Here is a 16,385-nt window from a genome sequence, read left to right as displayed (position 1 = left end):
ACATGGTCTGTGGTCTTCAGGGTCCTCTTCTCAGTGGGATTTAGTACGAGTTGGAGGTCTGAAGTTTGTTTATTTTTTTACACATGGTACTTTTGAATTTTGCCTTAATCTTTTTTTTCTTTTTCGCAGCATCAATCTCTAATACTTTCAATCTACATCACAGAAGCATGAAACACTAGACGGTACACACAAAATCATGATGCTTCAACAGGATACACACTGTCTGTTGAAGTCTCTATCTGTCCGTCCGTCCATCCGTCCGTCCGTCCGTCCGTGCGTGCGTGCGTGCGTGCGTGCGTGCGTGCGTGCGTGCGTGCGTGTGTGTGTGTGTAGAATCTGTGACTTTTTAGTTCGGCATTACAAGGAACCTCAAGCATGGGAAATGCTAACAGTGTCCCAGAAACCAATGTCAACTGTAACTAAAGGAAACACATTGTCCTAGATGCACACTGGTTGCCGGGGTAGGAATCCTGAAGACTCTTGAAAAAGTAAAGGTTTTGGTGTCAGCTGTTACATATGAGACATGATTTGTGGCACTTGACTCTAAGAATAACTTTTTTTTTTTTTTTACACACATGTAAAATTGCGTGTAATAACTCTTAAAAAGTTGTAAAGTCTTTCTCCCCCATGCATCCCATGGTTTCCTGATAAAGAAAGTGTATATAGGTGTAGTATTCTAATATGGCGACAGCCCTGCAATACCACACTCGTACACTTTTACAATTGCTGATAAACATTGTTTGGTGTATTTGTGTGAATGAAAGACATTACCAAAATATCCTGTTCCTGACTCACTGTGCTACACTGTGCACGCCCATCCTGTCCCTGACCCCTCTGCAACGCCCTTCTCCATTTTTACCTCAGCTAATCTGCCTTATTGGTCCAGTTGACTAACCCTGGGAATATTTCTTAGACCCAGCTGACTCCTGCACCTCTTCCTGCTCCCCTCTCTGCAGCCTCTGCTGCTTCCCATGAGCCCTTCATCTCCAGAGTGATGCGCTAGGGACATGAGTTCTTGTAGGAGTTCATGAGTTCTTCCTCATTCTTTCTTTATTTAATCAAGAATGTACAACCTACTCCTCAGACAAGTAAAAAATTTCCTTCATTGTGGGTTAAATTGAGAGTAAGAGCAGCACGGTGGGCATCAGCACTGTGGGGAGGTAACTTGTCTGTGTTGGGTTCATTGTTGCTATTTGTTGAGGAGACAAGGAACATTTGGGAGAAAGGAGGCAGCAGAGAGATTATTAACTTTACGTCATGGAACATGTTACTGATTATGCCATTGACTTCTGAATCCTTGAAGTTGAAACTGAATGGAATGAGGCAGTTCTTCAGCTCAGGTTTGAATGAGGACAAGGATGAATTACCAGTGAAGGACAAATCTGAGAATTTGGAGACATTAATTGCCCTCTCTAATCGCTGGCAGTCATTTGATAGACAGAAAACGGGAGCAGTTCTCTCACCACCAACCTCTTGGTCCAGTTAAGACAGTCACTGGGACCTTAACCTCTGAGTGTGCTCCAGCACTGTGCTGGACTGTACAGGGAAATTGAGACCTTGCTGATCATCACCAAGCCCCTGGTCCCGATTGCCAGCCTTAGCGGAAGGTCTGGGTTCCCAGATCCTCACTCATCTTCCCCTCCAAGTTAATTCAAAAAGTTGTCTCTTCAGTTCACCAGTCCTTTGACATGGAGGGAATCATGAGCCTGACAGCTTTGAGGCTTCTTTTGCCAGATTTTTTTCAAAATCAACCCCACCTTCCATGTCTTCCTGCTGAAGTCTGTATCTACAAGGTCCCTGAGACCTCCAACTGTGTTCCCTCCACTCAAACGGGTCATCAACCACCAGGATTCTGTACATTTTGGATGTCTGTTGTTATGGAGAGGTTTTAAGGTGGACTGGGAGGGCTATTCTTCTAAGGAACAACCCAAACATTCTCAGAGACATCTGTAGACATTTCCCCGGTAAACCTGACAGATTGCCTGGAGGTCCCCTCTGAGGCGAGGGGAAGGGGGGTGCTGCTGCAGTCCAGGGTGCTGTGTTCTTGGCCTTGTTTCTCTTGTTCTATCTTCCCTGTGTCCCCTCCCCTACACATTGGCGATCGTTTACATAGGTGTGTCACTGCACACCTGCTTCCTCCGCTCCAGTCCTACCGTACTGAAACTCCCTGCTTTTCAGTGTTTAACGCTTGATCGTGGGCAGCACATGCCCTGTGTTTGGCTCCTATGTTATTCTGTCTACGAATGAACAGGCAACCCTTGAATGTCTCCACCTGTCCCTTGCTTAACAACCTATGCCATACCATTGATGCTTGACCTGTTCATGATTTCTGATGTAATGTTTCTGCACCCCATCCTGCCCCAGTGCCATGCCCTTCTCCCTGTTTACTTCAGCTAATTTGCGGTCCAGCGGACTGAGGCTGACAGGCTTGTGAGTTTGAAATAGTTTGAATTCAGAGTAAGAAACAGCTTTGCAAAACCTTCAGTTCAAAGGAGAGAAACTTCAGCAAGTCATCCGGAAAAAGAATGAGCTAACAAAGTGATTTCATTTGTCAACAGTAATTTGGTCTTTTCACTTTTGCAAGCAATTTGAAACAAGATGGCGTGGATCATCTCATGGAGAGATCTAGGACTTAACCTCAACTCACACAAATTTTTGTGATGAGACCATCTGGAACAGCACCTGTGGGGCGACTATTCAAAACTGCACCTGGGAGGGCAGAGACAGGTGCCAGTGGAAGCATAGAGATTTTGAGCTTATAAAAAAAATCTGCTTTATGGTATTACTATCCTTAAAATCTCATCTTTTTAAATGTGTGAAGGAGTCTAATAAGCTGCGATTTTCTGTCACTGCCAAATATAAAGCACTTGCGTCCGTCTTCAAGACACCCTTGTGGTTCTATTTCTTTTTTAAACAAGATAAATAACAGAGCATATCCCCAGACTTCCACTCAGTCCATCAGCAACACATGACATCCCTGGCAGGGCAGCACGGAGGGTACTAGAGCATTCATCCATCCATCTATCCATTGTATGCCACTTATCCCTCACTCGGGGTCACGGGGAATGCTGGAACCTATCCCAGTTGTCATCGGGCGTGAGGCGGGGTATACCTTGGACTGATCGCCAGTCAATTGCAGGGCCACATATACACACAGACAATTTTCCAACAATTTCTCAATTTTTTTCCAATTAACGTGCTGCAATTTTTTTGGACTGAGGGAGCAAAGCCAGAGGAAACCCACACAGAGAACGTACAAACTCCACTCAGAAAGGTCTCCTTGACGGAATCATGCTTCGAGGCCGAAGCGCTAACCACTGCGCCACCATGCTGCCCGTAATTTCGTTGTGTGTGTCTCATCAGAGTACACATGATGTCTCTCTGTTATGCGTCTTTTGAGTTGCCTGTTAACTTTTGACTGACGTGCCTCACACATCTTGTTTATCTTCAAAACAAGGCAATAACTCAGCCTCATATATCCTAAATATCTTTACATTAAAATAACAGGTGACATAATCCAAAAATTCCTTTGGCAACACACAAATTGCCATGATTTTAGAAAAGCAAAACACACCAGGGAATATATCTGTTATTTGAAACAAATAAAAAAATCTATAACATATACACAAACCTTCTGTATCAAAGATAATAGCACTAAAATCAAGAAAAACAATCTCAAGCCAGCATCTGGAGGCATATAAAACCTCCTCAGATAACAATACAGAATAGGCATGTAGTGAAGCCGAGTGTGATGGAGATCCACTAAATCTCGCCTCACATCTAATTTTCATCCTCCCTGAACTTTGTCCTGCATCATTGTTTGGTGTTTGTCAGAACTGGAGCAGTCCCAGTCCCAGCTCTAGTGAACAGTTTAAAGTTTTGGTTCCCATTCCTTGGTTTTTTTTTTTTTTTCCAAATAAACGGATAAATAAATAAATAAAGCACCGCCTAATTGTGTGATCTAAGTTTATTTCTCTTAGAAGGCAATCTTAACTTTCCCAGATGGGTTCCTCCAAATTTAATTACTTCACTTTCACTTTCTTTTGTGGAATAATGGCATACTAGCATACTCCCTTATATGCATACTAAAAGCTGTGTGTCACCGCATACTGTTTTAAAATAGGGGTGCAAAGTGGACAATTTGTGCATTATGTGATGGAGGGATAACACATCCAAACAGAAATACCTACAGCAAGACCAAAGTCAAGCACATGAACCTTGAGGAGAATCATCATCATAACCATCAGACACAATCCAAAAATTTGTTAGGGCCAAGTAAATGTTTGCAAATCCAGCTTAATGTTTAACAATTGTGGAACGATATTCTTACACAGTGACCTCAACATCTGAACATTTTTCATGTTCACACCTCAACAGTTTGTGATTTCCGTGTTTTTCGGTCCTTTTGTTTTGTTTCATGGTTTGAAAAAAATTGTGCTTTTGGCAAAAAAAATAGGGCTGAGGCAGAAGATCTATTTCTCGGAAGCTGAATTTGAAAATAATGTCGATAATGAAAAATAAGATAATGGAAAAATGGTTGTATTCATTTCAAATTCTGTTATGTCTAGACAAAATACACAGGGCAAAGGGGTAGCAACCATATATAGTTTTCCTATCTCTAAGGTTTAGAAATGTATGCGCAGTATGTTTGAATATACCATGGTGTAAAACACACACAAGAGGCTTAAGTGGTACCTTGAGTTGGGTTTGAGATTCTCCACAGGCAGATGTGTCCCTGTCGAGGATCTTGTGGACCATCTATTGTTGATGATGTCGTCATATGAGGCACTGTGGACCATATAGCCTGGATGAACCAATAAAACATAGGGGATTAAAACATATACAGTGTATTACCTTCGGAAAGGAGAGTATTCTGTTTGTTTTTTGGAGGGGCGGGGCATAAATCCATGCTAAAGTACAGTTTTGTTTTTCTCCCCTTCACTACTTTGACATTATATATTTTTTGAGAGAAGCTCCACCACACAATTTAAAATGCACTCATGGAAATTTCTAATGTTTCTGTTGACTCCAATCCGTCTGTCACTATATCTATAATTTGTACTCACAGTTATGTATGTCTTTAAAACCTGATAAGCAGACGAAGGACTAAGCCACTCAAAGTACACTTAAATTGTAGGAACACACCCACATGGCAACATTCAGCTGTTTCAAGTGGGTTTTTGATGGGAAAGGGTAGAGGGTATAGTAATAAACACAGCCCTCATAACAAGCTGGCTGCTGAATGGAGCAATGGTTACATATTGTTTATCTTCACTTTTTCATGTTGTATTCTCAGTCTCCTTCTGCTCTACTTCTGCAAAGATTTAGTATATTATCAATGATATTCTATCAGCACAGACAGTAACTGTTTGTCTTAGCAACAACAGTTTAATATTCTTCCTGATAATATTTGTAATATAACATGACATGAAAAACTACAGCACACTAATAGATAAAACATGATTTTCAAACTAATGTAAAGTTACCATTGCCAATCACATAAACAAATTTTGAGACAACATTATCACGAGGAATACTTTAAAAGGTGCATGAGCTGGGAGCAAATATCAAGAGCAACAGATGGTAAGAAGAAGAGAAGAAAAGAGCGACAATACAGACCCACTATCTGTTTTACACATCAGAAGTCAGACCAGCCGTAAACAAGACCTGGAGCTTTTGTTTGCCTGCCAAATGAAACACACTGCATCTGCAGCTCAGACTGCTACGCTATTCGACAATGTTTGATACAGTTGGTCATTATCCTTTTCCCACTTGTATTTCATTGTAAGTGAAATATATGTTGTTGTAGGGCTAAGGAAATATTCCATGTTGTCCAAAACTGAAACTTAACTGTAGCTCTGTATTGAAATGGGTTGCCATACTTTCCAGTCACTGCTTGACAAACAAGTCCAGGTTTCCTGAATAATCTATCTAGCACTTGGTAAGATAATGTCCAGACTTCCAAGCTGTTAACTCACCTCCAAATTGTAATTTGAAATACTGCCAAGAAATTTTGATTTGTAGCACAACATATTACGAAGTGCCTTTACAGAGGTGTCCGTATGAGTGATAAGCTGTTTTAAGCTATTTGGAGTTACAGCAACTACACTACTACTGTAATCATTTAGCTGCAAACATTTGTTTGGTCAGTTAGTTGAGATCATCCAAAGTGTCAAATTTCTTGATGGGTGTAGGCTAATGTCTGCTGGAATGGATCTGCATTCCTTTGCAGCTTATATTTTTTCTAACCTCTACCTCACTGCACCTAAATCTGAAAAAGGATTTTTCATAACTTCAACCTATCTGATCATTTTCAACAAACCTCAGACTCTGAGGATCTGGAGGTAGGTTTGGGGTGCTAAAATGGACAGGGCACTCAACTAAGCTGGGCAATATTCATTATAGCTTTATTCAGAATTAGCAAAAAAGAAATATAAATGCAAAAGTTCAGCATGAAAAAGGCAAGTAGGAAAAATTAAGCAATTTAAGAATACTGTGACGCTATAATCATTCCCTTCTAGTTAAAACTGAATCAATATTTGAATAAATAAGTATCAGCCCCCAGCAAGTCATAATACAATTTCGGTGTATGTTAATGGAGCATACAACTCTTACCTGACACCATATCATCCTTCAGTGGACGTGCCCAATCCAGTATAATGAATGAGTGACATCCCTCCATAGCGACCACAGTTAGGTTATGGGGCTTAGCTTTAGGAGGTTGATTCTGATTGCCAGTTGGGCGGTCTTTCTCTATCAGGTTCTCCAGAATGTCGACTTGAAGGTATTCCAATGCCTCTGTCAAAGAGCAAGGAGCACCTGGATCTTTTCGAATATAGTTCACATAGGGAGCTGGAGACAGAAAATATGTAAACTAATGTTAGTGAACAACAGAACAATACGACTTAATGCATGGTTTTCTACATAAATATAAGTGTTTTTGACAAGCACTCTAATCATTGAAGTATGTAGCCCTAAATATACCACACACATTTACTTTTCCTTTTTAAAGAAGAACCTATCATGCACAGTGGCTCATGTGAATGTCTGCACAAATCTAGCCTTTGTCGTCTACTCCCTTTGCTCTTTCTTCTTTATTTTCTGTGTCTCTGGGCAGGCCAGCTGGACCTACAGCTGTGAATTCCTGGCCTAACTGGGATTTGGAGGGAAGCACTGGAGCCTGGATTTGCTCCCACTTCTGCAGATCACTGGCCCACAGTGCATGCCAAGTGTCTTCCACGTGTCAACAACATAACACACAGTCTATGTGTAGTGTGTAGGTTTTGACATATAAGCTCCTACTGTATGTAAGTCGTATTTCACCAATCATATAGCTTATGTATTTCAAAGCCACTGTCATAAAAAAATCTGAATATCAATTACATTGAACAGATTTGAATTTTTCTTTACACAGGATACTTGTAAGCTGGCACAGTATCGACTTATTCAGTGCCTGTGCAAATCAGAAAATCTTGACACTTGGGTTTGTTTATCAAGAATTATTTTCTTGTCTGAAAATGTCTGAAAACACGATCAAACAGGCATGTTTGAGTCTGATGTGGAGACAAATACCACTTGGAAATAGGGCAGTTCACATTATATCAACTCGCAGTCAAGTCAGGCATAAATTAGAATATGAATAGTCTTAACATACTCCCTCCATCTGGAACTGACTGAAAAGTAGATTTATGCAACTGCTAAGAGCTATTAGATAATGTTTTTATTCAATGTCTGCCTTGGGGTAGATTCATTCCATCACACTAGTCCTGGGCATTTAAAAAGACAAAGGGGAAATATGTGTTTGACAGCTCAGGTCATTGCACTGGAAGTCTGTTGAATGAGAGCCAAGTTTATTAAACTAATAAATATTGAGCCAACATGTTCCTCTCTTTTACTATAGGTTTTATGGTTTCCACTGCTTTTCTACTTGTGCCAGTTTATCTCAGATTTTGGTTGAATAATGGCTTTCACATGCTTTCCTGGGAGGTTTGTGATGACATGAAAGTCGTTGCTTAAAATGTGAAAAGTGTCCAAACTTCAGCAGTTACTCTGTTCCACATTTGCGTCTACAGAAAAAACGCCCATAATAATTCTGAAGTTTCGATGACAGCAACCGTTTACATTAGTGGAAAGCAGAATTTAAGGATTTAGTTTACAGTGCACATATAGGTCTTTAAATAATCACCTTCACGTCCAGAATGAATAGTTTATTATTCTGTTTTCTAACTTAAACACATTATATATTAATTGGTTAAGTATTCTGGTTTTTCACTCATTTTGCAGCAAGTTCTTAAGCCTTTGAAACTGGCCATATCTATTTATTGATGATCTAACAAAGATTTCTCACGGAACATTTCTGTATATTTGCTTTAGCTGCATTATTTTACATGTAGGATCCAGTGTTCTGAGTTTTAGGCATCAAAGTGGCTAATAATCAGATCACGGAGGCTGCCGCTGCATGGGCTGCTGACAAACACTGCAGTGGAGGTAGTAATGCATAACCTGGATGATACATTTTCTTTAAAAGAAAAATGAACAATTGCATATAAAGCTTCAACATCAATTATCTGTGTTAAATGAATACCTTTACTTGAATTTCTGCACTTGACACAATAAAAATTACTATTGGAAGACACTAAAGGAGAATGGGGATAAATAGAAGTAATAAAAATACTTTTTGTTCCTGAAAAATTTCAAGTTAGTGTAATTTCACTTTTACTAGCTCAGGGATTCTGTGGAGTAGTTAAGGCACCGCTCCAAATATAACAAACATGGTGCCAGAATATTTTTATGTCTTGGTAGATCAAGAGCTGTACTATAATGTGACATGCCTTTTTAGAAATGGCACCATAGATTATATGAGAGTTATTGGCTGCCACATTGTGTTTATGTTTTAATAACCACAGGTTCAAACACATCAAATCGGGCTAGACCTAAGTAATAAAATACAGTTTTGACTACTTTAAATCTTAAAACGTGAAAAACTCAGTATTATTTTATTTTGATCTTAATGTGTCTCTGGCTGTGAGTTTTGAATGTTCCTTATTTATTACCTTAAACCTTGCTGAAAGATTTTTTTTTTCTTTCCAGCAAACAGAAATGAATATTTTTACAGCTATGACATCAACAATATTCATTTCATCTTTTGACAAGAGAATATTTCAGTCAGTTTTATGCAACTAGATAAAGTGACAAGAGAGACGGGTCACATTTGAGAGGGGAGAAGAATGCTTTGTGATTTACACAGAGTCAACTTTTGGACCTCAAATATAAATCTTAAGCAAATTTAGTGACTATGAGCCACATTAGGCTGGGTGGAGTGGAAGCATCCTCAGTTAATCAGAAAAACTAAGATGGATTTATTTCCTCAAAACTGATATGAAGAATTATAAAATGGGCAAGATCATCACTCATTGAGATATAAATGTTCTGGTTTTGCCCCAGTAGCAGTTCACATAGGTAACCTCCTATGGGTCTACTGATACTAAAAGTGTGGAAAGCTGTGACTTACACAACAGGAAAGTGATTTTCCTGGCTGAATGTTACTGCACAATTTGGGACAATATATTCTATTTATGAGACATTGCTGGAAGGGCCAAGACAAAGGTCTACAAAAGTTTCTTCTCCGCAAATCAAAATGCAACTTTGCCCATACACAAAAACAGTAGGAAACAAAATATGTGATGCTCAGAAGCCAGTAAAAGGGGTCAAACACATGGTATTGATTTGATCGTAGGTAAATACACCACATATTGTCTGGAAGTTTATCCTTACCGTCCTATGACAAAGGAGCATGTGAAGGGTGAAGTATAAGTGTGTGAAGTTGTTGAAGTTTTTTTTTTTTCCTTTTAGAGTACCTGTGAATCGCCTCTTTCCACTTAGGTCAAACTCAGATGAAGGACCTTTGTTCCATGGTCTGATGTCAGGCTCTGGAGTCAAGATCTCTGTAGTGGTGGGTGCTGTGGTGAGTGGTGGCAAGGTGGTCTGGTCGAAAAGCTCATCTAGCAACAACAGTATCATTTTTAATATAAGTGATCAATTTAAAAAATTGTCAGACATGCTGTTTCATTATTCTTTTGTAATTGTCACCAATTAATAAACATGACAAACAGAATTCATTTGTAGGCAGCTGTTAAACATTATTTTTAACAGACCCAATCCATTAAACAACACAAGCTTAAGTCCTTTGTGATGTTTTTCAGCCCACGTTTTCTCTCTCTCTGTGTGTGTGTGTGTGTGTGTGTGTGTGTGTGTGTGTGTGTGTGTGTGTGTGTGTGTGTGTGTGTGTGTGTGTGTGTGTGTGTGTGTGTGTGTGTGTGTGTGTGTGTGTGTGTGTGTGTGTGTGTGTGTGTGTGTGTGTGTGTGTGTGTTCGCATTAGAATGAGGGGGCTACGGAATGTTTAAAGACAAAGGGTATTGCAAAAGGCTAACAAAAGTGAAAAGATTTTTTATGTGAAATTCAGTCAGGTTCTTCTTTCGATGTTTATTTTATTCTTCTACTACACCAATGGACCTTAGCATTACATCATGGTCAAGACAAATGCAACCACATTTTAGCCATCCCAGTATTTGTTTCAGGAAATATTTTCATGCAATGTGACTTTCAGAGGGATATGCGAAGGGAAAAGAAAACATGCTTTCCATGTGCAACAGACTTTTTCAGTCTTCAAAACACCTGGAGTGAAAAACAAATGCCAAAGTCCCTCTTAAGTTAAGTACAGCCTTTTGCATTCAGCTAGTGTTAAAGCTTACTGAAGATGAAAAAATGCCCAGTATTTTAGTATGAGCTTAGGCAATAAGGGAGAAAACAGTTGTTGAAGACAGCAGGATAAACAGCCAACATTCATTGTTCCAAAATTGTTCCCCAATATAAACTCTGAGAACAGAGGAATTTTTGTATTCACTTCTTAGTATGGGGATTATAGCAAAATGGCAGGTAATTTATTTATTTTTTTTAAGTTACTGTCATAATGCATTTCACTTTCACTTCATTGGGATTAGTAGATTTCTGGATATGAGCAAATTAAAACAGCTCATAAACAGATATATTTAAATGAAACAAAGTAAATTGCGAAATATTGAAGACTGGAGATTAGACAAAAAAGACAAGTCAGAAGGCCCAAACAAAGAAGTTAAGTAAAAGTTAAATAGCGATGTGATCAACCACTTTACAATCGCCATACAGTGCAGTTGAGTCAACCCTAGCCACGTTGCAATAGGTCAGTCTGAAGCCATGCTCTGCCAATACCTGTCTTAACAGCTAAAGCATCAGGCACCATGGTCATTGTAACCACGAGTTCCATTTCCATTCCTGAAGATTCCTCTGTGACAGAAGCAGAAGATGCTCTAGCATCAATCTGAGGTGAGACATATTTTTGAGCTGGACATACACAAACACCATATACACCCAAATCCACCTCTCTTGTAGAACATACACTATATGGCCAGAAGTATTCACTCAGCTGCCTTGACTCGCATATGAACTTAAGTGACATCCCATTTCTAATCCATAGGGTTCAGTATGATGTCAGTCCACCCCTTGCAGCTATAACAGTTTCAACTCTTCTGGAAGGCTGTCTAAAAGGTTCAGAAGTGTGTTTATGCAAATTTTTGACCATTCTTCCAGAAGCGCATTTGTGAGGTCACGCAGTGATGTTGGATGAGAAGGCCTGGCTCACAGTCAACACTCTAATTCATCCCAAAGGTGTTCCATCAGGTTGAGGTCAGGACTCTGTGCACGCCAGTCAAGTTCATCCACAACAGACTCTGTCATCCATGTCTTTATGGACCTTGCTTTGTGTACTGGTGCAGTCATGTTGGAAAAGGAAGGGGCCAGCTTCAAACGATTCTCACAAAGTTGGGAGTATGGAATTATCCAAAATGTCTTGGTATGCTGAAGCTGAGTTCCTTTCACTGGAACTAAGGGGCCAAGCCCAGCCCATGAAAACCAACCCCACACCCTAATCCCCCTCCATCAAACTTCACACTTGGCACAATGCAGTCAGACAAGTACCGTTCCTCCAGGCAACTGCTAAACCCAGACTCGTCCATCAGATTTCCAGATGGAGAAGCATGATTCATCACTCCAGAGAACGCGTCTCCACTTCTCTAGAGTCAAGTGGCGGCGTGCTTTACACCGCTGCATCCAATGCTTTGCATTGCACTGGGTGATGTGTAGCTTGGACGCAGCTGCTCGGCCATGGAAACACATTCTATGAAGTTGTCTGCGCACTGTTCTTGAGCTAATCCAAAGGCCAATTAAGTTTGGAGGTCTGTAGCGATTGACTGCAGAAAGTTGGCGACCTTTTCGCACGATGCACCTCAGCTCCCGCTGACCTTGCTCCATCTGTTTACATGGCCTATCACCTCGTGGCTGAGTTGCTGTCATTCCCAAAGACTTCCATATTCTTATAATACAGCTGGCAGTTGGCTATGGAATATTTAGGAGCAGGAAATTTCCCGAATAGATTTGTTGCGCAGGAGGCATCCTATCAGTTCCACGCTGGAATCCACTGAGCTCCTAAAAACAGTCTGCATGCTTAGGTGCTTGGTTTTATGTAGCAATAGAAGTGATTGGAACACCTGATTCTGATTATTTGGATAGATGAGCGAATACTTATGGCCATATAGTGTAAGAAAAAGCCCTGATGCACTGAACTATAATTTATCATTCAGTGTTAGCAGGAATTTGCACTGTGTTGTATTGTGTCCTTAACAGCATCTCCTAGATAATAGCTGGTTTTAGGATTTCTCAAAACCCTTAAATATATAGCAAATTGTTCTTTTCCAGTATTTTGGTTCATACCTAATGTCTAAGAAGGAAAAAGGACAACAGTGATGAAACAAAGCTTTTCCTTTCGATTTAATTGATATTCAGAATTACTCACCAACTGGGTAACAGTCCAGTATTCCCTCTGCATCCAATAATGGATACCCATAGTCATCTGATCGAGAAAATGTTCCTGGAGGACATGTGGGGTATGGTTGTTCCGTGGTAGACTCCTCTGTAGTCCATTCGGTTGTTGTGGGTTCAGGTGTTGTGGTAGGAAATGTTGTCGTAGCAGTAGTTGTAGAAGTAGTGGTAGTGGTGGTGGTTGTTGTAGTCCTGTGGGGAGGGACATCCAAGCCAAGTAGAGGTTTCCCTCCAACTGTAAGGACCTTGTCTTTGGGGTTGACAACAGGCCGACTATCTCGTCCGTGACCAAACAAGGCCATGCCCTCCTGGTTTAAAAGTGGGCTGCCCATTTGATCTGGTCATTTCAAGTTGAAGAATAAAGAAGAAAAAGTCAGTAAAGTCACTGAAACTTCAACAGCAAGACAGGAAATCAAATTAGTATCCCATTTATATATTTTAAAATACGCTGCTGTCAGTTCAGTGTGCATCACAAAAAGGAAAAGGTTATATTTATGCAGCAAAATCTTTTGCAGAATTTGTTCAGACAAATCATGTCATATCTACCAACAACCAACAGTGTGATTAATGTAAATTAATGAAAGGTTTTTTTTTTTTTTGCTTTCAGTTTTAGTATCATATGTTTAAATTACTTTACCAAAAATTGTACGCCCATCCTCGCCAAGCACGACACGCTTGGGTTTCCCTTGTGAGTCTTGAAGGACTTGTCCATCTTGATTCATTAGTAGACCATTTTCCAAGTCTATCACCTTGAGATACCAAAATCATTTCACTATTTTTATATGAATCTGACATGTTCAGCCTCAAGCCTCTCCTGCAATCAGTCTATGCCATTTGGTATGAGCCACAGTCCATTTTTGGAATTTTACATATATTTTGACTCACTGGAAAAGTCTTGAAAGATCTATGGCATTGAATAGTATTCTAAACCTAGCAATGGCACTATTGAACAAAATAATGTCACATAGTATAATGAACATTGTTCTGAAAATCATCACATAATCAAAGCCTCATAGAATTTAAATTGAGGAGAAGGTATCTAAGTTCAATAAAGGCCACTAGATACTTGAAAAAAAATCAAAATGTGTTCAGTTATTCAACATTACCCATTTGGCTCCATCAGGCCCTGTAATAAACCTTTGACCATTGGCCTTGCGGGTTCCAAGGGAAGAAGAAGACTCTTTATCATTTGTTGCTGTCAGGTTGGGTCGGCCATTTTTACCTAAACAATTGTCCAATTTAAACAGTCATTGTCACAATTCATTTCATATTATACTATATATTTTGCTTCAATCATGGAATTTACCATTTCCATTTCCAGGTTTAAGTCCTCCTCCATTTGGCTTCCCTCTGAGGATAGGATAGCGAGACCTTCCACCTTGACCCCTAAAGCCATCTCTCGATAGAGATGAGGATGACGCTGTAGACCTGGAATCACCCTCAACCAATCCTCCTGCCCTTGTCAGAGTAGTGCCAATGCTTGTGTCATTGTCTGAGGTAGCAGGCTGAGGTATATTGGAAGAAGAAGGGGAAGTCGATAATGATGTTGAAGAGCCCAGTCTGGAGTTCTGTGTTTGCTGTGGTCTGATGGGGACCCTTGCCCCTCCAAACTGCCTGGTTGCAAAAAGAGGAGAGCGCATTCTCCCATTCCCTCCATAAGCAGGACGACGTTGAGATATTCCCGTCCTTTTCCTGAGAGGTGTTTGCCTTGTAACCATGCTCTCGTCATCCTCTGAGCGAAGCAGTGTAGTATCTGCAATGTTTTCAGTTTTCACTGTGTGTTCTCTGTTGTTTACATCAAGGTAATCCTTCTTATCGTCATTTGTATTGCTATTAATGGGTTCTTTGTGGGGTTCATTTGAGTCGATGTGTACAGGTATGGACTGATCAGACCTCGAAGCAATGGATACTGAAGAGGATGAAGTTGAAAAAGAGGAGGTAGTTGGATTTTTAACATCAGTAAATCCTGTATTTGAGTTTGTCACCAACAGCTTAGAAGAGCCTACTCCCATCCCATTCTTCAGAGAGTCATTTGTAGATGTAGTCCTCAGATCTTCACTAGTATCTTGTACTGAGGACACTCCTGCAGTACCTGAGGCCCCTGATATCCTTGCGGATGTCCCTTTCAGAACAGGTCTGCCTGCCCCTACGGAGGAGGATGGCCTGCTCAAAGGGTTCCTACCAACCTGCCTTGAAGACGTCCCTGAACCAAACCTGCTTGGATTTTGAAATCTAGTACGAGGAACCACATGTTTTTCTGAACTGCTCTCCTTTCTCTCTTCTTCCTCCCTTTTCGCATCTTCTGTGAGTCGTTCTTTAAAGCTTGAGGTAGGCTCCTCAGTTTTGGTTTCCTCCTTAGCGGCGTTTTTCAAATTACTGTCATTATTGTTTTGTAAATTGTGGTTAGTGACTTGGGTTCTTTCATAATCTTCTGAGTCATAAGACCTGGATTCTGATGTGGACTGTGATTTGTCAAAATTGTCTTGGTCTTGGGATTTCACTGGCAACACGGGCTGTGACGTTTCTGAGGTATCTATGTGTTGTGTTTCTTGATTACTGGTTCTGCTTGTTGAATCTGAGTGAGACGGGAGAATTCTTCCAGGTTTGTAACCATTGCCTATCCTAGTTGAATTTCCTCTAACCAGAATTCCAAGCTGTCTTCTGCCATAGCCATATCTAGAACCAAATCCACTTGAACGTCCTGCAGGGACAGAGCCCCTTCCTACAGGTTTATCCTCCACCTGAGTCTGTGTATTTTTTCCCTGTGTGTATGTGGGAGTTTTTTCCACTTCATCAGCTTCTGACTCTGGGATGTGTGGTACGCTGGATAGCAAAGTTGAGGAAGGGGAGGATGATGAAGGGGAAGATGATGCGGAGGAGGCAGTCTTTACTCCTGGTCTTTGATGAATCCTGACCTTAAGGGGCCTCCTCTGCTGGGCAGATGTGGATTTAGTTGGAGAGGGTGACAAATCTTTAAGGTTTTGGGTCTCAGAAGTCTTTTGCTCTGGCTCTTTGTGGTTTATTTCATCCTCAGATTCAGGGGAAACTTCATTGTTTGGTGCTTTTGACTCAGTGGCTGTTGTCTCTTTCACTGGGGCTGAAGTTGTGGGTATTTCCTTCTCTTCTTTTTCTACTTCATCCTCTTCATCTCGTACTCTTCCTCGTGATGAACCTCTGTTGCCTACATTTCTTATTGAACCTCTTACAGAGGAGAAGATGCTGTGATATGGGTGTGAGCGTGACTGTGAAAGTGGACGTACCCGCCTACTGACAGGTGCGGAAGAGTGAGACTGAGGAGATGCGGTTGGTTCTTGAGGTTCTTCTGTCGACTGGATGTTGGATCTGTTAAGGTTGGTGTCTTGATTAGATGGAGATTTACCACTCCTTTGGCTTTCCTTTGTTGCCGATACAGGTAACGCAGAGCTCCTGGCTGGCAAATGAAAAAAATAGCCAAAAATTTACAGTGAAAAAC

General features: G+C 40.6%; 1 protein-coding gene across 2 annotated transcripts in view; it reads right to left on the bottom strand.

The window, feature by feature from the left end:
- The window catches only part of fndc1 (fibronectin type III domain containing 1), a 38,822-nt gene that overhangs the window by 6,771 nt on the left and 15,666 nt on the right, over positions 1 to 16,385 (bottom strand). For both annotated transcript variants that reach the window (XM_086167268.1, XM_086167269.1), the window contains 7 exons: positions 14,220 to 16,343; positions 14,020 to 14,135; positions 13,551 to 13,662; positions 12,888 to 13,250; positions 9,858 to 10,001; positions 6,616 to 6,852; positions 4,696 to 4,804 (listed from right to left, as the gene is read on the bottom strand). In XM_086167268.1, the coding sequence (XP_086023394.1) occupies positions 4,696 to 4,804; positions 6,616 to 6,852; positions 9,858 to 10,001; positions 12,888 to 13,250; positions 13,551 to 13,662; positions 14,020 to 14,135; positions 14,220 to 16,343 (3,205 nt within the window). The remainder of the gene's footprint in view (positions 1 to 4,695; positions 4,805 to 6,615; positions 6,853 to 9,857; positions 10,002 to 12,887; positions 13,251 to 13,550; positions 13,663 to 14,019; positions 14,136 to 14,219; positions 16,344 to 16,385) is intronic.

Source organism: Fistularia commersonii, chromosome 20, assembly GCF_037954325.1.
Source record: "Fistularia commersonii isolate RoL2024-O1a breed Wild chromosome 20, RoL_Fcom_v1.0, whole genome shotgun sequence".
Classification (NCBI taxonomy): Eukaryota; Metazoa; Chordata; class Actinopteri; order Syngnathiformes; family Fistulariidae; genus Fistularia; species Fistularia commersonii.
This window is presented reverse-complemented; position numbering and strand designations above follow the sequence as displayed.